Source organism: Cynocephalus volans, chromosome 3 (assembly GCF_027409185.1).
Source record: "Cynocephalus volans isolate mCynVol1 chromosome 3, mCynVol1.pri, whole genome shotgun sequence".
Classification (NCBI taxonomy): domain Eukaryota; kingdom Metazoa; phylum Chordata; class Mammalia; order Dermoptera; family Cynocephalidae; genus Cynocephalus; species Cynocephalus volans.
Genome location: NC_084462.1, coordinates 65,559,640 through 65,584,460, shown reverse-complemented (window position 1 = coordinate 65,584,460; position 24,821 = coordinate 65,559,640). Strand labels below are relative to the sequence as shown.

The window sequence follows — 24,821 nt, the reverse complement described above, 5'->3', positions numbered from 1 at the left end:
ACTATTTTCTTTCTGGAGATCAGTTGTCACAGCCACTGCTACTTGAAAAGAGACCCGAGACCTAGACCCTTCCTCCCCTACCCCAGACCTCTGGCTCCTTTCCTTCCCTCACTTTCTTTGGTAGCTGTAGGAGAACTGTGGTCCAGCTGCCAGCCTAACATCCATGACCTATTGGCACCTCCAATCGATTTCCTGTCCTACCTGCCTTTCCTCTTTCCTGGCTCAGACCTATATGGCTGTGCCCTGGCTCTGCCCATGGGAAAGCCTGTTACCTGTGTGTGGCCCAGCTTGTTCAGGCCCTGGGATGCTGCATCTCCAGGCAACTATGCACTTTCCCGGGGAGGGAACCAGTACGAGAAATGGGGGCTGGGCACAGATTCATCTCTGCTGGCTGGTCTGGCTTGGGGGTGGGTAGAAGAGGCCCCAGGCCAGTTCTGGGTATCCTCAGGTCTGTGGACAGCCAATGACCTGCTTTTGCATTCTCCTGGTGCCCTCACCGCTCCTCCTTTCTGGGAGACACAGACCATTCCCCAGTTGGCAGTTGACCTGCCTGAGCCAATGTGTCTATTTGTGGTAACTGAGTGAACCATAATAAAGGGGAACATTTGGCCCTGTACGTTCTGCTGTGTCATGTGTCTTCATGTGAGCTTGCGTGATTGTGGGGTGGGAGCATGGATGTGGAGTGGGTTGGGTGGGTCGTTGGCCTGCCATTTTCTGGGGCCAAAAGCCATGCACTTCTGTGTGGCTCCTTCTCTGAGCAGCCTTGAATAGGCCTTGCCATTGCCACAGAGGCCTCCTGTCTGTTAGGAGGAGGAAGCAGAAGAAGTAGGCTGGGTCAGCAGGTGAGGGATGGTTTGGTTCAGATGATTCACTGCGGGCAAGGGCAGGGCTAGAGCACAGAGGGCACACCTCAGCTCTCATGGTGGAGACCTGCAACTGGTTGAATAGCCCCCATGAACACAAAGGGCTCTAAAGGCCTGTGAAAGCTGGAGAATGAAGAAGGCAGGGAAATGTACCCACAAGCTTTCTCCTACCATTTTCCCTTTGGCAGTGCTGTGCCCTTCTTTGGAGTGCTGTTCTGGTCCTTTGTCTAGACTCCTGCCAGCCTTCAGGATTCATCTCAAGTGACTCCTCTGAGTGGGCTCTCCTGCCTGGAGTTTTTTGCTTGGGCTCCTTTGTTCTTCATGGAGGACCTTATCCTGTAATTTTCTGTGTCCCTCTTTGTCTCAAGAGCAGCGACGCATCTTATTTATCTTTATCCTATTCACCCAAAACAGAAGAGGTGTGGTAAATATTCAGTATTAAGTGCCCGAGTGAGGGGCAGTGTGTGGTTGTGTGTGAGTGATGAGGGTGAGGAGGTCGGACAGGTCAAGCCCTGGCGAGAGCCTCAGAAATACAAAGAACCGGGAACCCGGGTCCGCGCCGAGATCCCCCCGAATGGACTACAACTCCCAGAAAGCTGCGCGACCACGCAGCCTGCCAGGTGCTCTCGTGAGGCTGCGTGTCCGTCAGAATCCGTGGGCGGGGCGGCAGAGATACCGCGATATTTGGGGGCTGCCCCGAGACGCGCCTGGCGCGGGTGAGCAGTGGAAGGGGGCTGGGACGCTGAGTGCTCTCGGCGAGCCGGGTGGGGAGTCTGGGGGCACTGTGCTTGCGACCGTGGGTCCGCGGCTGAGAGTGTGTGTAGGGGGCTGCTCAGCCTGTGGGCTCTCACTTCCTGCCTGTACTGAAGGGGCTGCATGTAGCGGTGGGGACCCCCGAGCCGGGAGTGGGGGATTTGCTTCCGTGCCCGCCCATCCTGACTTTGGGCTGCATTGCGATTATTTGACCAGTGCCCTTTAGTCTAGATTAAAAGGTGACCCTATCAGCTACCCACACTTACTGCTTACCTTTTTTTTTTTTTTTAATCGAGGCTGAGTCTAAAAAGAATTAGGGGCTGCCCAAAGTACAAACTGTATTTTAAAAGTTGGTAAAATAGAAAAAGGAAAGCCCTGGGATGTTGGAATTATCCCTAGACCCGTCTAAAAATACTGAATGGCATTAAAAAAGTTAGAGTGAGGCTAGTTTTAGTCGGAAAAGAACTTCTCTTCTTTGAAGTATTTGGAAGTCAGTGCTAGATAATGGGCAGGAGAGATTCCCAAGTATATGTATATGTATGTATTTCCCCAACATGTGGTCTTAAGGAGGGGTGCCTAAATGGGATCCCAGGAGCAGCAGAGTCAAGCATGCCTGCCTTTGGTTTGAGAAAAGAAAGTCTGTTAGAATGTCAAGGCCTTGAGTTCTCCCTGAAGAGTTCCTTGCCTTTCCTAGGGTTGGACGAAGGGGTTTAAGGGCCTCTTGTGCCATGGGATTCATTTCAATTTGCCTTTGGGTTTTGGTGCAGGGTGACACTTTGGGGAGCTACAAGTTGTTCATTATTGCTGGGGTGGCGTAGAGTGTGTTGACTGGTGGGAGATGGGGGCAGTAGTAGAATCCTGGGCCAATAGGGAGGGGCTTCGGTGTTAGGCCAAAGGAGTCAGTCTCTTAATGGATCCTGGATCCCTGCCTACCCACCACCACTTCCCTTTAGTTCTGCTTTGTCCTAGGCACTCATTCTTCCCGTGTTGGGCTGAGCTTATCCCCTGTCTGGCCTTGCTTACCTTGTTCCCTGTTTTACCCCTTGTTCTGCCCTGGCTGCACCCTTACCTCTATTGTGACTGGCAGGTATCTCTGAAACCTTTACTTAAACTCTGCCTTTAAGTAAACTGATCAGAGAAGACTTAGACATCACAAGCTAGTGCTCTTTGCTCTGTTTGGCCCTGTGTTTCTAAAGGACAAACTGTTATTTTTCTGACTGTGTCTTACCTGTATGGCTGGCACCCTGGAATCTTGAGGCTCAGTAATCATGGCCTTCAGTCGTATAACCTGTCTGCCTGCCTGCCAACTCTTTCTGCCACTCAAGAGTCCCAGTGAGTTCACCAGAGACCAGGGAAATGAGGTATTATTTGCAGCTACCCTTGGTGTGCAAATAGATGGCTCTAACAGGATCTGGATAGAGTAGCAGACTTACTGCTTGGAATATGATCCTTTTTGAGAGCAAACACAAAGGACACCTGCCAGCTGTCACCCTCCCTAGGATTCTTAGGTTGAACTGATTTGACCTTGCCTCCAAGTGGTGGTTAAATGATCCAGTTTTATTCCTCATGTATATTACACACACACCTATGCACACACCCGCTTACTAGGAAGGTAGGTAGGCTTTGGCCCTTAGTAAAGCTTGCTCAGCGGGCTAAGTTGTATACTTGGGCTGTACTACCTGCTGTGGGGAAGCAGTTGAAGTCACCTATGTGGATTCCCACCTCAAATTTAACAGATTGCTTACAGGTAACCAGTTCCCCAGGAATGATATCTGCTTGATGAGGAGGTTCATGGGCTGCAGAGATGGAATTCAGCTTCTAGTTTTGCAGGAATTTCCCTGTCCTAGCACCAGTTGGCTGTGGTGGGACAGGGTCAAGGTTTGAGATCCGGCAGGAAGGTTTTCCTGGAGAACCAAGAATGTGCCTCCATCAACTACTGATCATATGTTCTGGGCAGAAGCTGGCTGGTAGGCCCACTGGACCTTGCCAGTTGCTAACTGGACTTTCCGTTCTTTGAGCTAGACTTAGTTCATCCCTGGTCAAGCATGGCTCTGGCTGCGGCCCTGAAGTGGAGCAGAGATTGAGATTGCTGGCAAATGGGGCTTTGGGGGATTTTGCTCTAGGGAACCTGCCTGTGCTTATCCGCTGCTGGGCAGACCCTTCCAGGTAGAGTGAAATAATGGAGCCAAACATGATCCTCAGCTCATATGGGTGTGTGTCTTAGTATTTAAGGCAAATCTGGGCAGAGAGGCCCCAGGGAGCCAAGGGGCCTATGAGTGCCCAGCCATGGAGGTAGCCATGGGGCAACTCACCAGCACTATTTCCTCAGGGTCTGCCTGGGTTTCCCTCCCCCTGCTAATTCTGCCCTTTTTTGGGGGGGGGGGTGGCAGGGGGCAGACAGCCGGTATGGGGATCTGAACCCTTCACCTTGGTGTTATAAGACTGTGCTGTAACCAACTGAGCTAATCAGCTGCCCTGATTCTGCCCTTTTTGAGTTCATCTTTTAGGACCTTCTGTCTTGTATGGAGGGCCCATTAACACTGTCTTTCATGCATTGATTCAGAAGGTTTCTGCTGAAAGGAGCTTCAGAGATCACCGGTTCTACCTCTGCATTTTTCAGATGAAGAGAGAGACTGAGGAAGAGAATGACCTTGAACCAAGGCCACATGCTAGATTAGGAGCAAAACCATGGACAGGGCCCAGGGCTCCTGATTCACAAGCCACGCTTCTGTCCTCTGCCCCGCACTGCCTTGGAAGGTACTATTTATTATTCATCCAGCAGATGTTCAGAACCACCTGATAGTACTGGTGGTTGGTGATTAGACCTGGTCACACATTCAGGGAGCTTGCTGGTGGGGGGAGAGGCAAGGAACCTGATGTATAAATTGTCAGTGATTACTAAAAAGGTGCATTACAGAGAAGCATCTTTCTCAAATAATTTCAGGTGTGACTCCTGCCGTCATCTCTAACTCATCTACAGATTCTCTGAAGGCAGCAGCTGTGACTTCCACAATGTTTTTGCCTAGTGCTTGATGTAATGGGTTCTCAGTGTTTGTTGCTGATGGAGTACGTTTTGCTGGCCTAGCCTGCCACAGTGTAGGTTTTGGTGTGTACATCAGGGATATTATCATGAGCACTCATTTCTAGCAACATCTGAGAGACAGAGAAAGAAACCAATCAGCTGGTCTCATGGGGTGATCTGCATCCCCTTTATGCTCGTCTCTTCCTGGGCATTGTTTTGTAGGGTGGTGCTCAGCCTGATCTATAGGGACAAGGACAGAGAGGCAAATCCCTCAGCTCCCTGGTGCTCCCAAACCCCCTTGATGGCCTAGGGTTCCACTTCACAAGCATCTTTGGAACCCGTCCTCTTCTGCCACTTCCTTGGGTCAGTCAGCCCAGCCCCCCACAGTAGCTCTTCTCGCCCCCCAGTCTCCACAACAGCAGGCCCCCTCCACAATGTCGTCAGCATCAGTACCATCTTTCTAAAATCAAAACTCCTTACCCTTACTCAGTCCTTGACATTCTGGTCTCAACCTGATTTTGCAGGCTTACCTCCTGCCCTCCCCTACCCCACATCACACTTCAGCCTCACTGCTAAGCTGCTCCCTCTTCCCCAAACCTGCTACCCTTTCTCAGGCGTCCTTTCAATCACCTTTGCAAGATTGCTCCTTGTTTCAAAGTTATTCCTTTCTCTGGAAAATTTACTCATCTTTCAGGACTCAACCCAAATGTCATCTTTTCTGTGAACAGTCTCTGACTTCCTGAGACAGTCACTCTGGGCAGCCACAGCACCTGGTACAGCCCACCTTCATAGCCCTTGCCACGTTATGTTGTAACTGGTCTGTGTGTGTGGGGGTGTATTAGTCCATTTTGTGTTGCTTATAACAAAAATACATGGAACTGGGTAATTATAAAGAAAAACGATATTTATTGCTTACAGTTTCTGAGGCTGGGAAGTCCAAAGTCCATCTGGTGGTGACAGCAGTGACCCTGGGGTCTCACATTGCAGGATGGTAGAAGCAGAGAGAGGAGGGAGGGAGGGAGGGAGGAGGGAGGGGGGAGAAAGAGAAAGAGAGAGAGAGAGAGAGAGAGAGAGAGAGAGACACTCTCCTCTTCTTTTAAAGCCCACAGAACCACGCCCCTGACCAGCATTTTTAATCTATTCAATACCACATGGTCCTACAACCCAATCACTTCTTGAAGGCCCCCACCTTACAATTACCATAATAGGATTTCCCACCCTCTTAACAGTCACAGTGAGGGCTAAGGTCCTAATACATAAAACTTGGGGGACACAACTCAAGCTTCAGTGAGTTTTGGGGGGACATAATTCAGTCCATTACAGGGGGTGTGTGTCTAACTTTCTTATCAAACTGTGTGTTCTCAGAAGCTGGGACTGCCGATTTGCTCAGCAACCCCAGCATCTGGCCTAGGGTTTAACACATGATGCTCAATTTTGGTCAGATGTGTGAATGACAGGGGTGCCGCTTGTTCTGCTTTTACATCCTAAATCCTTACAGAGCCTTATGGAGTCCAGGCCTGGCAGGCTCCCAGAACTCAAAGCCACCAGACCCCACATGGACCCAGGGGCCTCATGTCCAGCCACTGAACCCTCAGTGGAGAGAAAGCTCCATGTTCTCGTGGGTGTCACTGGGAGTGTCGCGGCCCTGAAGTTGCCTCTTCTGGTGTCAAGGCTTTTGGACATTCCTGGGGTGAGTATCCTCACTAGACAGGTGCGGTAGTATAGGGGCAGAGGAACTTACCCTTCACCCTCCAGATGTTTGATAATTTGAGTCTATGAAATGAACTGACAGTAGACAGATTAATGGGAGAAAAGGCATACACATTTATTACATGCATATGCATGGGAATCTCACAAAATATAAGACTGGAAGAAGGGCCAGATGATTGAAGTTTTTATAGCATTGGAATGCTTGGGGGTGCTTGGGGCATCAGGTGGGAGGTGGCCACAAGCTACTTTGGAGGGAGGGATCCTGGAGAGAAGTATGCACTGACAGTAAAAGGTTGTCTTCTTATGCAGATAAAAGCCTTTCAGGTAATGAAGTTGTCTTGAAGCAGTCCTCTTTCTGATACAAATACTTTACTAACGTAGCTTTCCTATATAGTTGTAAATTTCTTTTACAAAAGGACAGCTTTTCAGAACTACTCCTGTGTCTGTGGTTTCTCTGAATTTTTTGAGTTATGCCAAAGGAGTATATTTTGGGGTAGCATATTTTAGTCTCCCACAGCAGCCTCTAGTATTAGGGAGCTGCTGCTCCCTGGGGCCAGCCCATTTCTTTACAGCACATGGTATTTTCTTTTTTTGATACGATTTGTTTGGGGGTGGCTGGCTGGTACAGGCATGGGAACCCTTGACCTTGGTGTTATAACACCGTGCTCTAACCAACTGAACTAACCCTGTCAGTCTTGGGGTTTTCTTTTTTTAATTGTGGTATTTGTGGAGGTCATCTGTGTGTGTGTCGGTATGTGGGGGATACAGGAGACCTCCCAATGCACAGTATAACCAGAAGCTAGATTAGATAGTGTGGACAGAGCGTGAGGGAGCCTGGGAAAGGACACATTTGGTGGGAATGGAGGTTTGGGTTCCTATGCATTGACCCTGAGATTCAGGAGGTCCTGCGTGGGAGGAGGGCTGGCTGGAGAAATACAGCAAGTCCTCAGTGTCCCTTGCTGCCTTGAGCACCCCCACCCCGCCTTCACTCCATCTTGAACACTGTGGCTCTGTTCTCCCTCCTTGTTACACACCATGCGTGTCTTGTCGGTCAAGTGCACCAAACCTCAGGGGCTCCCCATTGCCCACAGGTCTGGTTTCCAACTTTGCTCCTTCAGGTGTTCAGAGATGCCCCAGGGGCCACCCCCGTGTGTTGGGGTGGAGGACCTTAGTTCCTGTCCTTGGCCAGACCACCTCAACATTGATTGATTTTATATATTGGGGTTCTGGTGCAGAAGTTCAAGGCTTTACGCAGTGTCAAATCCTACAGGCGATAGCCCCACTTCCTAGTCTGGCCTCCAAGGTCCTTTGCTGGTGTATTTCATCTCCTGCTGCCCCCACCCTCCCCCCATGACTTTTGCTTTGGTTAGGCTCCTGCCAGGCTGCACTGCCCTCTCTGTTCCTCTCTGCCTTTTCAAATTCTGTGCAAACCCTCACTCAGAAGCCTTCCTTGCCTCCCGTAGCCCATGTGCTTTTGCTCCTCTTCTTTTAAACTCATTTGACTTAGAACCCCGGGCTGCCTTAGACAGTGCTTGCATTATCAGACACTAGTTTTCGTTGGGCATTGTTAAGTTGCTGGGGCTCAGGCTGTGCTTTTGGCTCCGCTTTTTCAGGCTTGTATCTGCTGCACCGCACCTAATGCAGGATGGCCCAGGTGGCTGTATCTGGCATGTCCAGCTGGGGGCGGTGCTCACTCACAGATGACCGTGCGGGGACGTCTGGCAGGGGCTGGGAAATCTTGTTTCACTTTTTTTACTTTCCACAAACTTCTACCCAGAAAATCACCCCCTCACCCCACCCCCCAGGCTGGAGTAAGCAGTGAAGCTGCCAGCCAGGGATGCCAGCCAGGCCAGAAGGGGGAGGGGGGAGAGTCTCATGAGCTGCCTGGGACCAGCCACCCCCTCTTGTGCTCAGAGCCATTGGTAGGAGCTGGTCAGCTAGAGCCAGTGAGGTGGTGGCGGGAGGCCTGCAAGGGGTTGTGACAGTTACACCCTTGGGGAGGGAGGGAGCCAGGCAGTTCCCTTTTCCCATAGCCCCAGAGCAAGTGAGTTTCCGGACTGGGGGTGGGTGGGGCAGGGAGTCCTATCCTAGGAAACAGATGGGCAGCCTCAGAGCGGAGGGGAATGGCAACTCCACCACTTCCTCCTGTCCCACGCAGCCGGCACTTGTGCGGGTGTGAGGAAAGGGTGGCCTGCAGCAGGGAGGCTCTCCAGCCCACCCGGCCTTTCAGCCTGGGCCCTGAGGGAATAGGCCAAATCCGGAATAGGACTTGGCTCTTCCCCCTCTGGCTGGATTTGAAGCCGAAAATGAGACAGCCAGAGGGCACTGAACTAGGAGGGAGGACTCCCCTGACTTGGCCTCTTGGAGCCTGCCTTTCTCATTTTAAAGTAGGGATGATTACTTCTGCCTGTCCTCCAGGCCCTTGCCAGGCTCCAAGAGATGTTGGCTTGGGGAGGGGGACAAAGACAGTCATCGTGCCAACAACTAGGTCCAGAGCTTGGCATGCTGTAGCACGTAGCAGTGTGTGTTTCCTGTCCTCCTGTCCATCACCCACTCCTTTCCCCTTGTTGCACGTCCTTTGGGCCAGCCACATGGTATGTGTCAGTTTAATTCATAGCCCAGAGCATCCTCACGTGGGAAGAGCCATGGATGCCACAGGCCACCTGCTCATGTGGAGGGGCCCCCACCCTTCATCCTGTAGATAGCTCACCAATCCTGGCTTTGCTTAGTTGGTCCTTGTGAGATGTTGGTAACCAAGGGTGACCCCTTGATTGCCTGGTGTTGGCCCCAGGTGTGGCCTTTCCCCCTGAGCACTCTCCCACTCTTTCTGATGATACTGACCTCCTCATGCATCTGTCCTGAGTCACCCCCAGGAGCAGTCTTTGTCCCTTGAAGCAGTCCCTTTCAGCTCTTTGCCTGCTGAGTTGTGGGTTCCCGTGCTCAAGGCTTTCCCCACCTCCCTTAGGCACACCCAGATTTTGACTAGCAAATGAGCAGCTGGGGTGTGGGCTGCAGGGAGCTGGGCAATTTACAGACCTGGCTCATAACCACTGATTCCCCATGTGCCCAAGTGTCCCTGGAAAACCACTGACCAGGAGGTAGCTGTGTTGTTACCCCACACCCAGACCAGGGAGTTGGAGAAGGGTGGATTTAGCCTGAAGCCACACCAGCAGTCAAGAGAGTAGCCACCAGCAATAATGTCCTGGAACCTTTATGTGAGGTGGGGAAAGTTAAACAGTGGGGGCCAGCTCTACATCGAGAGAGGCTGCTGAGCATAGAGGATTTCTGATGCTAGGAACCTGGGCAAGTCAGTTCTTTTTGGCCTCAGTGTTCTTATCTCTGCAATGAAGGGCGGGCAGGTACTCAAATGATCAGTCTCTAGGGCCTCTTCTGGCACTGGGATTAGAAGATTCTAGATGTGAGGGCAAAAAGATCAAGACCCAAAGGCAGCCTGAGAAAAGGTCCTGGGGCCCAGGAGCTTCAAAGGGGTTTTGCAGTTCTATAATTGTCAGGTAATTAGGCAGCAGTTAAGTCTGGGTTGTCAGCTCAGTTTCTGCTCTTTGGTTGGCAGCCTTGCCTGTGAGGGGAGCAAAACATGGCTTCCTTGCACATATCTAGGTTCCTTGGCTGGGCTATGAATTAAATTGACATATAAACAGATCAACAGGAGAAAAACCATATTTAATTATGTATGTAAGCTCAGGAGTCCCATAAAATATGGATTCAAAAAAGGGTCAGATGATTGAAGCTTATATAGCATCCTGATCTACAGAAAACAATAGGGGCTTGGGGCTTCTGGGGGTGGTGACCACACAAGTTATGGGAGGGTGAGGGGAGGGAATGTGGGTGAATAAAGGTTGTCTGTTATACAGATAAGAAGTCTCTTAGGTAAGAAAAGCTGTCTCCCCATGGTGTCAAGGAGTTCATCTTCCCTGGTTGGTAAGGTTCCTGGGAGGGGGCTCATGGCAATGAGGCAGATAAGGGGGGTCAGAGGAAGCCCCTGGCTGCATTTGCTGCTCCCCAAGTGCCCTGGATTTGAAGTAATCAGCATAGCACACCTCAAAATAGGCTATTTCCTGAGCTCCTTCACCTGCACCCTTCAAACTTGGGAGGAAGAGTCAGACACCGCTCTAGCTTTTGCCAGGGTAGGTGTGAGCAGGACTGAGAGCCAGAAGCAGATTTCTAAAGGTAGAGAAAACCTGCCACTCAGGGGGTTGGCAGGCCCTGGGCTTAGAGAAGGATAAGATAGAGTGTCCATCAGGACATCCAGTACTATCAAGGATGAGGGAAGGAAGGCCCCATCCCTATGCTGTATGAAGTAAATTCTGCTTTTCTGGAGGACCACTTTGCAATATCTAGAGAAATTAAAAATGTTCATAGCCCTTGATTCACCCATAGGATTAAACCCTGTGGGATGTGTTTATAAAAAGTACCATAATATGAGGATATTCATTCTAGCATTATTTATCATTTCAAAATAAAGCTGGAAACAAACAAAACGTCCAACAGCGGAGAGCTCTGGTACACTTAGGGCACAGCCTCTCAGTGGATCAGTAGGCAGTGGTTCTTAAGAATGGGGTGGACCTCTGTGCTGTGCTGGTCCTCAGGATACAAGTGAAATAAGCAAGGTCAGGAGTTAGCAAACCCAGCCCACTGCCTGATTTTGTATAGCCTGTAGCTAAGAATGGTCCTTATATTTTTTAATGGTTAAAAGAAGTAAAAAGAAAAATAGTATTTTGTGACACATAAAAGTAATAGGAAATTCAGATTTCAGTGTCCACAGCGTTGTACTGGAACACAGCCACCCTCATTCACTTATGTAGTGCCTATGGCTGCCTTCATGCTACTAAAGAGTTGAGTAGTTGCCAACAAGGCCTAAAATATTATCTGGCCCTTTATAGAACACACTCACCAACCCTGGTGTATAGTATGATTCCTTTTGTATGTTCACATATGTGAGTTACTGCCTGCAGTTTTTTCCTCTGGAGGTGGTTACCATTTTGGAGGGAACGGGGGCAGAGAGACTTGCATTTTTCATTTTGTATCATTCTGTTCCATTTTACTTTTCTAACCATTGTGTATATTTGTTTTATTTTAAGTCAGTGGGGCTTTTGGTGGGGATATTATGGAACACTGTTTGTAACCTTATGCTTCTTTTTTTTTTTTTTTTATAAAGTGCTTACCGAGAACAGGAGAGCAGGAGAAACAAGGTCTGGTTTGAGGTTTTCCTTTCTTTCCGGGCAGGGGCCACCTGCCTGCTCTGTGGTCCTGCTGTGGAAACTCTGAAGCCTTCATTTGTGCCCCTGCTGGCTTGGCTGGCCCCTTCTTCCCCTCTCCTGCAGCCCCTTGCCTCCTCCTCTAGGAGGGAGCTGTGTAGGTTGCTGGTTGGAGGTAGCTAGCCCTGGGCCCTGGGCAAGGGTCCTGCACCCCAGTGAGCAAGATGAACACCTAGAAACCATGTGGTCCAAATGGCTCATGGTTCAGAAGGGGAAACCAGGGACAGAGAGGAAGAGGGACTCACCCAAGATCTCCCAGTGGGTGAGTTGGCAGAACTAGGCTTGAGGCCAGTTTTCTTGACCCCTATCAGCAAGTGAACTTGAGGGGCTCAGATCTGGAGCTGCATCTTTCTCCGCTTAAGCTCGCCAGTGCCGTCAAGATGAGACTCCCCAGGAAATTGTGGATTCTGACCTTGGTCTGCTTTGCTTTATAGTCAGGGGTTATGTGTACCCCACCTATCTGGTAGACTGAGCCTTTGCTGAGGGCAGAGTTCGTGTCTTACCAGCTCTGGCTCCCATAGCATTTAGTTGGCTCAGTTTGCTGAGTCAAGGCATTCTTACAAGCCATTGGGATAGCCACTGAGCCAACCGGAACTCCCTTCGGGATTTGTTAATGAGGCTCCCTGCCTCCTGTGCAAACTGCACTGGGCACCCAGAGCCCTTTTTCCTAGAATATACATGCCAACCCCATGCTCAGGTTAGCGTTGGCTTCTTGGCTGGCCACCAGGCCCTGGACAAAGATCTGGAGCATGCCAGTGTCAACACTGGTTGGCCCAATGTCAGGGTGCTCTGCTGCAGTGCCAGCCAAGGCATGAGCCACCAAAGCTCTGGGTTCCTTTCCTTGCCACAGGTTAAGTCCATGGCTGACACTTCCTCTTTAGAATCCTGTTAGGTCTCCTGTGGAGGTGTTATCACACACCCTACTAGAAACACCTGCTTGTCCCCAGCCACTCAGCTGTGGGCTCTTCTTTACTTCTGGATATCAGAGCTGTGCTATCCAGTATGGTAGCTGCTAGCCACATTTAAATTTAAATTTAAATTAATTAGAATTATATAAAACCAAAAATTCAAGTTCTTTAGTCATTCCAGCCACACCTCAAGTGCTCAATGGCCACATGTGGCTAGTGGCTAACATACTGGACAGCACAGGTAGGGCACGTTTCCATTATTGCAGAGAGTTCTATTGAATAATGTTGTGAGTAGTGGTTCTCAGTTGGGGTGATTTTACCTCCCAGGGGGCCTTCGACAATGTCCAGAGACATTTTGGTTGTCATGTCTTAGGGGTGGTGGTGCTAGTGGGTACTAATGGGTAGAGGCCAGGGACAGGGTTGGAGGTAGAAGTCAGTCATGGGATTTATCTCATCCTGTGGCTGTGAAGTGCTTCTCCACAGGTTCCTTTGATAATCTGCCATAGAATCAGACTGGGCCAGAGTAGTGGCCTGAGTAGAAATGGAGGTATTGCCCCAAATTCTGTTTCCATTTTCCCTCCCTGATTCTCCAGGAGTCCTGGATTCCAGATCAGAATTCTCGATGTCTCCTCAGCAGAGAAAAGGAAACCAGACCTGCCAACTGGTTTCAGGAAGGAATCTTTATAAATGCTAGACAAGATGCAGGCAGTTTATGGAATAGGGTCTAGCCAAACCTCAGTCATATCACACAAAGAGGTTCAGGTTTAAAATATTAGATATAAAACCTGTTCTCAGGGTCTGAGCAGGCAACCAAGCACAGAGATGCCTTTCAGGAATTCTATAGTGTATGGGAGACTGTTTTATTTACTTATTAAAAAAATTTTTTTTGGCTACTGGCCAGTATGGGGATCCAAATGGGAGACTGTTTTAATGCCTAGCCTTGCTTCTACCAGAACCCATGAGGATGTAAGAGAAAGCCAAGGAGGGTTCCTGCCTGCTCTCAAGGAGTTTCTGCCCTGCCAGGGCTGCTTGGCATTTGCTGGGAAAAGGTCAGGGCGAATGAGTAAATAGTCTGAATTATTTAGTATCTCAGAAGGTAACACAACATGTTTTTTTTTTTTCACGTGTACAGACCCAGGGTCCAGCCTTTGGCTCCCAGGACCTTTTGGCAAAGAGAATGAAAATGAAAGAACAAAGTCCATAGGGCTGATGAATCAGATCAAGTGACATCCCTCTAAAACCAGAAAAACTAGCCTGGGCCTGCCAGACATCACTGGGGTCAGGGTCATCACCAAGGAGAGACGGCTGCTTCAATGGGGTCAGGGGAGGGGCATCGGGAAGGACTTGCTCATCACATACTCTTCATGTTACTCCTTGGGGGAGGGCATTGACCCAGGAGGCTCCCTAACCATGTGACTGTATAATCTGGGTGGGTAGCTAGAGAGTGGATCCACTGAGGTTGGGCAGAGCTTAAAGGGAAGATCTCGAGCAGGGGCTATTGCCGGTGGTGGGAGGCCTAACAGGATCCCGTCAGAGCTCCCCAGAGGCCAGTGTGGGTGGAAGGCAATATGAAGGCTCTGAGACCTTGAAGGGGGTATAGAGAGGAAAGAAAAGATAGAGCAGAGAGGGAGCCCCTGGGCATGGGCATTACCAACGTGGCAGTGTTTCTGAAGGCCAGCACAGTCCTTGAGAACTGGCAGGTGGTTTGGGAGTTGGGGAGAGTGGGGGAACTAGATCTTCAGGAAGCAGATTTCCAAATTGCAGACTAGAGAAAGGATGAGCCTGGGATGTTCTTAAGTAGCAAATGGTTCAGGATGGTTGGGAAGCTCTTAGAAATGAAAGACAGCGGGCCCCCTGAGGAAGAGAAGGCAGTGTATGAGCAGAGACTGACATGGCTCCCTGGGCAGTCCTCTGCTGAAGGAGTTGGAAAGCAGGTGGAAGGAAGATGTGTAACCGAAAATGAAGGTAGAGAATGAGTCAGGAGCCACCAGAGTGAGCTGAAGCTTATGGTAGAACTCAGGACGACCAAGAAGGTTTTTACATATATTTGGAAAAAGAGCAATGAAACAATGTCTGGTGCTAGAGGCCAGTGGTATAATGTTAGCAGCGGACGGGGAGAAATTGGAGGGATTCTCTGAGTCTCATTTTGTTTTATCTTTTCTTTTGAGCTTGAAAAAGTAGGACAAGCGGTGGTAGGAGGGACTTGAACCTAGTTAGGCGTGTCATCTCCTGGCCTGGTCAAGTTCTGTACTAGGCTGTTGAGGTCACGGAGTTGTGTTTGGTGACCTACAGGATGTATGGGGAACATCAGAATGGCCAGGGGCTGGAGATGGTTAATGTCCATTTATCAAAAAGGCGAAGGAGGTGGGCTCCACAAATTACTACAGATGAGGCTTGTGAGTGCTAGAAAATGGTTGTAACACCAAGGTCAGTCAGGTTTGGATCCCCATAATGGTCAGCCACCAAAAAAATGAAAAAAAGAAAGTGGTTGTCTCTGGGGCTAGACCGGGCTCACTAGGGACAAGACATATCAATTTTAGTTTTTGTTTTGGATTTAAGTAAGGCTTTTGATGGAATTTTGGGACATCCCCTGGACTACCTGGGGATGTTGTTAGCATGTTTATTTATTTATTTATTTATCTGGTGGCTGGCCAATACAGGGAATCAAACCCTGGACTTTGATGCTATCTCCACCACGTTTGAACCAACTGAGCTAACTGGCTAGCCCCTGTCGGCATGTTTATAACCAGTGAAAGATCTTTCTTGGGAAGGGATCATTCTTGATTCTTACCCACCCCCAGTCTGTGGACCTTGTGGAAAGGCTCTGCCCTTGATCTTGTTCTGTTCATTTGCATTAGTGTCTGTGGGGGCTGCTGATGGTGGTGCTGGTTGAGAGCAGGCCAGGGGGAGCAACATGATTGAGATCTCAGCATAGATTCTGGTGAGGGGGAATTTACCAGGGAAATGTGAGCGACTGTATTTGGCACCAGAAAAGTAACTGCTCACATGTAGTCTGGGGCTTTTGGCTTAGTAGCAGCATGGATGAGAAGAACTTTTTTGTTTTTGCTGATCGCAAATACCATGTACATCAGCGGGGGACATGGCTACCAGCAGAGCTGATATGGGCTCAGGCTCTATCCCTAGACACTCAGGGATGTGCTACTCTGGTTTCTTGATGACTCTAACAGTGAGGACGCCTTCTCAGATCCCTGTGGGCAGAGTAAAAGTCTCCTAGCTTTGGGTTCTTCACTTCTGGGAGCTTTAATTTTATTTCTTTAGTAATTTCCTCCCTCCTATTTTTCTGTTCTCTCTTTCTGGAACTCATTATTAGTCATATTTTTAACCTCCTAGGTTGATCTTCTGATTTTCTCATCTTTTTTTCTATTATTATCCATCTCTTTATCTTTTTGTTCTACTTTCTGGAAGATTTCTTCTAAACATGTATTGAGTTTTTTATTTCACTATTTATAATTTTAATTTCCAAGAGTTCTTTTTTGTTCCCTGAATATTCATTTTTAAAAAATAGCATTATGTTCCTGTTCTTGGGTGCAATCTCTCATCTTTAAGTTTTTCTTCTCCCTGCATTGTCTGTGAGTTTCTATTTTCTGTCTGCTTGTTTAATCTCTTTTTCCTGGTAGCAGTCTTCCCTCAAATAACTGATACTACTTCGCTGTTCTTATTTGGGTACCGAAAGCTGATTAGAAACCCTGTCTTCACGGCCAGAGATGTAACTGCCAGGTACTCAGCTGGGGATGAGATGTTTTGTTAGGGGACCTCAGAATTTAGTATCTGAAGGTTTCCTTCCCTACCACACCCCTCTACTCCCAGGGTTATTTGGTTTTTCCAGAAAAGACCCTACCAGTCTCCTACCTGGTAGACCCAGTTTTCTAGAGTCTAGTACAGAGAAGGGGCTCAGAACTTTTTGGTCTGTAGAGATCCACTTCTATTCCAGGACCCCTTCTTCGACCTCTGTTGTGCCCAGTGTTCCCAAGTTTGGTGACTCAAATTCTTGGTTGAGTGGCTGCCTGGGATGGGGAGGAGACATGGGGACTTTTAACTGTACAGCCTGTGAGCCAGGCCTCCTATATTGTATTCAGCTCTCTGTCTCATATGCATTACCTCCAATTCCTGAATTTTTCCTGAGCTGCTTCTCTATAATCGATTTGTTTCTCAGCTACTTTGTAGGTTGTTGGTGTTTAGTTTTCTAATTGCATCTAATCTTATCATCTGATCTGGTCTGCTAATACTTCGCTCCACTTCCATCTTCCAAAAATGTGTTGACATGTCTTAACTGCTGTTGGGTTTTTCTCCTCTTTGTTATTGGGAGTTTATATCTTTTTTAAAGTTACTTTTATTTTAGTGGGTTTTTGGAAGAGAGGAGAGTTTAATTTACCTTATTTAATTGAAACTTTCTTTTTTTTTTTCAGTGACTGGCTGATAACAGGCATCTGAACCCTTGACCTTGGTATTATAGGTAGTGCTGTAACCAGCTGAGCTAACTGGCCAGCCAAGTTTATTCTTTCGTTTAAACTTTATATATACTTTTATTTTAAATGTGCCTTTTTAGATAGTACATTGGTGAACTAAAAAACATCCAAGATGAGAATCTGAATTTTTTTTTTTTTTTTTAAAGATGACCGGTAAGGGGATCTTAACCCTTGACTTGGTGTTATCAGCACCACGCTCAGCCAGTGAGCGAACTGGCCATCCCTATATGGGATCCGAACCCGGGGCCTTGGTGTTATCAGCACCACACTCTCCCGAGTGAGCCACGGGCCGGCCCAGAGAATCTGAATTTTGATTAGTGTTTAGCCTGTTATATATTAATTACTATTATATTAGGACTTCTGCCATTTTAGTTAATGCTTTCTACTTATGAGTTCTCTCTGCTTCTTTTTCTTCTTTCCTGTCCTTTATTGTGCAGTTTAGATTTTCTTCTCCTGGTTTGATAGTTCTACATTATTCTTCTATGGTTGTCCTAATTTATTATGTCCCATACTTTACCTTGTCACTATCTAGTGTCTTCCCTGTGCAGAAGACCAGAACATCAGCAAGGTCCCCCCTCCCTCTGCGCTCCCCGCCTGTTCCACCCCAGTGGCATCTGCAGGGCTGGGTTCTGGGGAGGGATAAGGCAGCCCTGCTCATCTGCCATTTTGTTCAGAACCAGACAGGACTTGTTCAGGGCTGTCCTAGCGGGTGCTTCAGCACTCAGTGGGGGTTTGGTTGAAAGGACCTTGAAAAATGTCTCTGAGGTTTTATGCAAGTTCTGAGGATGGTAGTTTCTTTTTTTTTTTTTTTTGTGGCTTGCTGGTAAGGGGATCCTAACCCTTAACTGAGGATAGATTCTAATAGGGTGTGAGTTGGAGAATGGCAGGTCAGTAGAGCTGGGAACCCTAGACCTCTGAAGTTCTTCCTCAGTCTTCCTCTCTGAGACCTTGACTCCCTGGTCCCTGCTTTGCTCTTAGGTGCTGTGCAGAACATATCTACCACCCTATCCCACATTAGGCAGAAAACAAATGAGGAGGGGCCTGGATGAGGCAATAGGGAGGAATGGGGACTAAGTTTAATTGGCATGGGCATGACCTATCCAAAAAGGCAGCTCTTAGTCAATGCCCAAATCATTATCGAGTAGGCATGTGGATCCAGCAGTACCAGAGCTTTTAGTTTTTCACGAGAAGCCAGGAAATTGGATTTTCTATGTGAAATCATCCAATTTGTATATCTTGGCTTAAAAATGTTTATAACCCTATGAGGCAAGCAGCATGTCTGCAGTATGTCTTCCCATGGCCACTGCTCTGGCTAGTCAATGATTCCATCCTTGTCACCCTTGACTCTTCTCCCTCCTGGATAAATGTCCCCTCCTGACTCAGTCGTTCCCCCCAAAGACGTAGTTTCCTGCATCCTTCCCCTCCCAGCCACTTCCTCTGGGCCCTTTTACTTTGCCAGCTTGTTAGTCTAACATCTTGTTCTACAAATGATGGCCAATCCATCCAGTGCCATCACACTACCTTGTGCTGTTTCTCACAGCTATTTGTTCTGTGAAGCAGGTTAACCACCCCTCCCCCCTTGTTTGCATTAGTAATTTTTTAGTAAATGGGTAGTGTGCAGATAAACTTCATTCTCACCCCATGAGTACAGGGCACACAGGCTTGGTTTTCCTGGAGCCTGGATGCAGCCTGAGCCCACGAGGTCTTGTCCCTAGAAGTACATGCAAGGACTCTGTCTGCTTTCTCACTGGGGCCTGGATGCAACTCCCAGTGCCTTGGCCTGCAGAGGGCAGGGCTGCGGTGTGGCACAGAAACCAGGAGCTGTGAGCCTCCTCGCGGCCCCTCCTGCTTGCCCTGGCCTCTGCGGCCCTGTTGCCTTGAGTTCCCTTCCCATCACTGCCTGCCTCTGTCTCTTGGCCTCACTCTGCCTGAGTGGCAGGAGCCTGCAGCTTTTTATACACTGGGCAGTTGGTGACTCATTCCTTAGCAGCCCCTCAGATCAGGAAGTGAAACGGCTGCACCTGGGAGGGCCTGACCTTTGGGTGACAGTGGAAGTAGCTATGCAGACATGGGGCTGCCTGCTCAGGAGGGGAAGTCCTCTCCACAGCCAGGCTGTGAGGAAATCACTTGCCTGCCTTGGCCCTCATGTGGCCTCCAGGCCTGTGGCTCTAGTAACAGCTTCATCCTCCTTTCTCCACCCCCTCCACTTTTTCTGGTGACAGCTGGAAGTAGCAGTGGTCACAACTGAGAGAGCCAAACATTTCTACAGCCCCCAGGATGTTCCTGTCACCCTCTACAGTGATGCTGATGAATGGGAGGTCAGTGCTGGGGGCCCCTGGGCTGAGTTTCCACCAGCAGGACGGAACAGTCCTCCCTGTGGCCTATAGCCCTGGCGGCTGGGGCAGACAGGCTGGGCTCAAGGCAGTGGTCAGGGCTCTCTGGGCAGAGGCAATGAGGAAAACATCTGTCCAGCTTCTGGCCTGCAGGAGGCCCGCAGTCTCCTCCCACCCCAGGCAGAGCTCAGCTTTGGCCCAAAGCCTGAGGTTGAGTGTCCTTGTACTTATCTGGGCTGATGAAACCACAGTGGAGCTCTGTTCCCATCACCCTTGTCCACGTGGCTCCCAGCATCAGGGCTGTCACTGTTGAGAGCACCTCACTTCCCACGGCTGCCGGTTCGGTGTCTGCTGTCCTGCTGAGTGCGGGCCTCACAGGAGTCCCTGCCAGGCACTTTTAAACACTGTCAGCCTAGAACATTTCTGGCTGGCCTGTCTTCCCCACCCCACCCCCTCCATTTCTCAGAGCCCTTCCACTGGCTTAGACAACCCGAGCATCCGCCTCAACCACACAGGCCAGCAGTTCCCTGCCAGATGTCAGTTCTCTTGAAAACCAAACCATAAAGGGAATAGCTCAGAGAGACAAGGGGCGGTTGTTTCCTCAGGCCTGGTTTCTCTCAGGCTGCTGGCTCCCTGGCCGATGCTTGCCAGCCTAGCTGTGAGAGGGAATGGTGTGGACTTGGGCAGGGGAGGTCAGGTGGTCTCCCTCGGGTTCCTGACTTAGCGTACCTGGCCTGCTTTGGCCCTCCCCCTCCTTCTTCCACACTGAGAAGTGACCAGCTTGGTGATCCAGTTTCCTTCCCCTGACAGATGTGGAAGCACCGCTCCGACCCAGTTCTCCACATTGACCTGCGGAGGTGGGCAGACCTCCTGCTAGTGGCTCCTCTTGATGCCAACACTCTGGGGAAGGTAGCCAGTGGCATCTGTGACAACTTGCTTGTGAGTAACTCCCTGGTGCCCTCATCCCTCCCTAGGCCTCACTCTCAGTTTGCCAAGCTGCAGACTTCCTCGTACAAGGAAACCTATTACTGCAGGGCCCAGGTTTGCTCAGGGAGAATATGGTCCCTCTTGTCCCCCCACCTTGTCTACCTCAATCTCCAGCAAGTGGGCAGGAGACCTGGTCCTGATGCATCAACTTGACATGCTGCTGCTTCTCTCATCTGCCGCTCGACGCTCAGCCAGATACCCACCCTCAGACCCTTGCTCCTTGCCCTCCATCCTTCATCGTGGGCTGCCCTTGGCCTTCCTTTCCAGTGGTCTCCTGCCAGCCCCCGCCCCTCCCTGTTTAGCGCTGCCTTCTCTCCAGGATCTGGGCATCCACGTGGGCAATCTGATAAGGGTGTTTGCTTCCTCACGGATCCTTCATGCACACTTACCTGTCTTGTAGCTATAGCCACAAGGCCGAGATGCAGTTTTCCTATTTATTGGGGAATGCCTAGAGGGAAAGAGAGAAGGACAAGGTGAGAGGTGAGAACTCATAGATGGTGTAGGAGAGAAACAGAAGCCTAGGGCTGGCCAGTTAGCTCAGTTGGTTAGTATGTGGCCTTGCAACACCAGCATCAAGGGTTCGGTTCCCCATACTGGCCAGCTGTCCAAAAAAAAAGAAACAGAAGCCCAGCTGTACACAGTAGCGACTGTCTTAGGCCTAAGAGATCTCTAGGGAGCTATACCCTTAAAGAGGAGCCGCTTTTGTTTGTATGATGCAGCTCCTCCCTCCCTCTCCCTCATTACTCCGTCCCCCCCCCCAATTTATTGAGCTTTCATCTAATGTGTACGTGGGGGAGCCTGTGTTGAGGACCTCACAGGACACAGGGAGCTCACAGTCTGGAAGGAGAGGGTTTTTGATCACTCATGCAGGTGGGAAAGGACTTATCTGGTGAGTGGTACATCTTGAATAGCCCCAGTCACTCCTTTGACAATGGAGTTACTGCCTGGCTTAGTGCTGGGCATGTAGTTGCATTCAATAAATACTTATTGCATGTGGGAGGTAACTAGTAATTTACGATCACAAACAGCCAGGAGTTTTTCAGAGTTTAATATAGTGAAGAAGATGAATAACGAAGCTGGGTCAGGATTTTGGGGGTCAGGTCTGAGGTTAGTGTCTTGCTTGCTTGTCTGTGGGCTCTTAAGGCACTCCTCGAAGAATCTGCTAGTGATTTAAGCATCGTTTGAATGGGAGCACAGAACGAGCAGAACAACGTGCAGATGGTGAGGCCAGGAGCAGGGCTGGACAGTGCAGAGGGGGAGCCTGGAGCAGTGTTATCAAGAAGGCTTCCTGTGGGGCTGTGCCAGGCTGACAGGGCTCCTGACCACTTCTGTGGAAGTGGGCCAGCGTTGTGTGTGACCAGCACCATCTCACCAAATCTCCAGCCTTCCCACTGCTGGTCAGCAGCGGCTGATGTGACAAAGCATGCTCGGGGCGTTCAGTCTGGCCCGGGCCAGCTCTCTGAGGGCTCCTTCCTTCCTCCCGAAAGTGCTGCTTCCTTTTGCCACCACTCCCTGAAATCTTTAGGGTTTTCTCCTCCAGAGTTGGCTGGACAGTGGAACATGTTGTCAAGACCAGCCCCAGGCCATTTGTCTCAAAGGCTTTCACTTGAAGGCACACATGTGTCAAGGAATCTCAGACCTTAACAGAGTCTGTACTGTCAGTATGCTTGGTGTGTGGCTGTGTGTTCCCTGAATAGATGTTTTCTCCTTATATCCCTAAAAGGACGTTCTGCCTGCTCCCCACTCTGCAGAACTTCTCCCTCCCCAGTGCCCAGCACTTGTGGTATCGGGAGAGCAGTGTGCTAGATGTGAACCTGTGCTCCCAGCTTCCAGGCCATCAGCCTGGGAATGTGTATCTTGATCTGCCCTCTCACCCACTCAGGCCCTGGCCCCTTATTCATGCTAAACAGCCAATCAGATCCAGAAAGAGAAGGTGACTTCCCTGGGTCACCATTTTGGCTGGGAGCTGGTCTCCTGAGTAGGATCTAGCCTTCTGCCCAAGCGGATTCCCAGGGGCAGCGCCTGAGGTACTGGACACAGCACTGGTCAAACAGAAGTGGCCGTGGGAACTGATGCCCTCCTTCCCCTCCCCCAGCTGCCGGTAGGTTCGGAGGAGCTGTGGTTTGTCCAGGAAGCACTGCGCTCTGAGATGAGGTGGGGGAACCAGATATATGTGTGTGGCGGGGGTGTTGGGTTTCTGTTCTTGTTGATGTGCTTTGCTCTGAGGGCACTTAGAAACCCCAGCCCAGCCCCCACCCCCACCCCACACACAGTCAAGGGACTCTTCTAGGTATGCTCTTGGCTTGTGCAGAAGCAGCAAGTGGCACGGGGCCAAGAGGAAGTGTGACTGAAACTGTCCACTCATAGCCCAGTTGCCCTATTAAGAGGGCTTGGTGGGAAACCAGCACTGGTGTCTGGGATGACGCAAGTAGCCAGATCCCTAGCCTGTTTGCTGTTCCCCTTCCTCCCCGTCCCCAGGAGAGGGCATTGGCACCTAGGGCGCAGGCGCTGGCCCTGGTCTCATTGTGGTATTGTTCTCTGGACTACCCCCCTGCCCCTTCCCATATGAGCTCCACTTCAGGGGAGGGGTGTGCCAGGAGGAGGTGCCCGAGGCAGCCCCCGCACAGGGCCTGTGCCTCTAGTAACAACAGGAGCCACTGCTCTGGAGCCAGCACTTTGTGCCAGGAGCTTTATAAACATTCCCACCCTCAGTCCTCACAGCCACTCAGTGAGGAGGCCCCAGCATTAAGCAGCTTGTCCGAGTTCTCACAGCTAGTAATAGATAGCACAGCCAGGTTTTGAAGCCAGGGCTATGTGATTTCAAAGCTCACAGCACTAAGGAGTCTGTTAGCTGGTCAGTGGCTTGGTGGGATGGCCCACACTTGGGAGGTAGTAAGGCTGCACACAGTGCTCTGGAAGATCGCCCAGGGTGTCATTTATTTAGTGCTCTCAGAGAGCTGCAGCTTCTCCCTCTATGACATGGGACAGCACCTTTTTTACTGGGTCACAGTGAGGGGTCCATGAGATTATGTATACGAGAAGATTTTGTGTCACATGTCAGATGTTTTCATCATCCGGCTTTAGTGGGCCTAGAAGTAGAGCCCCGTGCTCGAGCTGTGGGGAGGTGCAGAGGGGCGAGGAGACAGTCCCTACCCCTATAGACATGTCAGATGGCTCCCTGCAGATGTCGGGGCTGCTGTGGGGTGATTTGGAAAGGCTGAGGAGGGGTGGCCGGCAGAGCAGAAGCACACCGTCCCCCCTGGCCCCTCTTTACAGACGTGTGTCATTCGGGCCTGGGACCTCAGCAAGCCCCTGCTCTTCTGCCCGGCTATGAACACTGCCATGTGGGAGCACCCTGTCACCGCACAGCAGGTGGGCCAGCTCCAGGCCTTCGGCTACATCGAGATCCCCTGTGTGGCCAAGAAGCTGGTTTGTGGAGACCAAGGTAGGTGTCTTGCCGGGCTTACAGCCCAGGGCATCAGAAGGGCTCAACTTTGGGGTTGCATCTGGGTTCAGATCTTGGCCTGTGGTGACCTAAGGAAAAACGATTCCCCTCTGAGCTCAGCTTTCCCATCTGGAAAATGGGGATCATAATTCCTGCCCCTCAGAGTTGTCAGGATGAAGTGAGGTAGTGTGTATGAAGTGCCTGGTGGAATCCCTGGGGGACACAAAGTTAACTGGCCACACAGTTAAGGACAATCACTGGGACAATTCCTGGGGCCTGTCCTGGGATGTCTTGAGATTTGATGGGTCTGGCCCAGGCAGGGTCGGTCCTGGCCTACTCAGGCCTTGGGCTCTGGGTGGGGCACTGGGCGGGGGTCTGCAGGGCTGCAGGCACTGTTGGCCCATCTGGCAGGCCCTCGCCTACAGCAGGACTTTGCTCCCAGGTCTGGGGGCCATGGCTGAAGTGGACACCATTGTGAACAAAGTGAGAGAAGTTCTCTTCCAGCACAGTGGCTTCCAGCAGAGCTGAACTGGCTTTCTGTCATGTGTCCCTCTGCACTCAACGTGTTTTCAGGCCGAGCTGGTGAAGAAGGTGGATGCTGGCAAAATATGGTAAAGGTTCCTCCATTTCCTGAGTAGGGGTCTGGCTGGGGCCTGCTCTGGTGCCTCCACAGGAGCCTGACCTGCTCCCGGTTAAAGCAGACAGAAGGCCCAGGTCCCAGTTTCTTTCAACCAGGAGATGCCTACTGCCTGGAGCCCCTCCCCACTTTTCCTGGGATGGGCCAGGCAAGCCAGGGGAGCAAGCTGCCGCCTTGTCCCTGTGCTCGCAGGAAGAGGACTGTGTGGCTGGCAAACCTTGATTCTACATCTTTCCAGGAACCACTTTTAGAAAGACCCCAGCAGCACATCCCTGGCCAGGCCTTGGGAGTTTCAGTTCTTTGGTGGGGTGCCCAGGTGCCACAGAGTCAGGAGGTCTGCCAGTTGGCAGGACTCCTGCCGACCATGCTATGAGATTGGGAGTGCTGGGAAATAAAGAAA

The 24,821-nt window shown here is 50.4% G+C and overlaps 1 protein-coding gene across 4 annotated transcripts; it reads left to right on the top strand.

Annotated features, from left to right (window-relative positions):
- The first annotated feature begins 1,534 nt into the window (after window positions 1-1,534).
- PPCDC (phosphopantothenoylcysteine decarboxylase) lies at window positions 1,535-24,821 on the top strand. 4 transcript variants are annotated; one of them, XM_063091225.1, is made up of 7 exons: window positions 1,560-1,579; window positions 4,237-4,373; window positions 6,137-6,328; window positions 19,242-19,337; window positions 20,163-20,291; window positions 23,616-23,784; window positions 24,227-24,821. In XM_063091225.1, exons 3-7 carry the CDS (start codon window positions 6,143-6,145, stop codon window positions 24,310-24,312), a joined length of 666 nt encoding a protein of 221 aa, XP_062947295.1. In that variant the 5' UTR covers window positions 1,560-1,579; window positions 4,237-4,373; window positions 6,137-6,142; the 3' UTR covers window positions 24,313-24,821. The 4 variants fall into 4 exon arrangements, with proteins under 4 accessions (XP_062947298.1, XP_062947295.1, XP_062947297.1 ...); XM_063091227.1 differs by lacking the exon at window positions 6,137-6,328; XM_063091228.1 differs by lacking the exons at window positions 4,237-4,373; window positions 6,137-6,328 and having other exon boundaries at window positions 1,535-1,579.

Coding starts and splice junctions, on each gene's coding strand:
- PPCDC (XM_063091225.1), top strand. CDS start 6,143: ATGGAGTCCAGGCCTGGCAGGCTCCCAGAACTCAAAGCCACCAGACCC. Junction 6,329..19,241: donor GGCTTTTGGACATTCCTGGG/GTGAGTATCCTC, acceptor TTCTGGTGACAG/CTGGAAGTAGCAGTGGTCAC. Junction 20,292..23,615: donor GCATCTGTGACAACTTGCTT/GTGAGTAACTCC, acceptor CCCTCTTTACAG/ACGTGTGTCATTCGGGCCTG.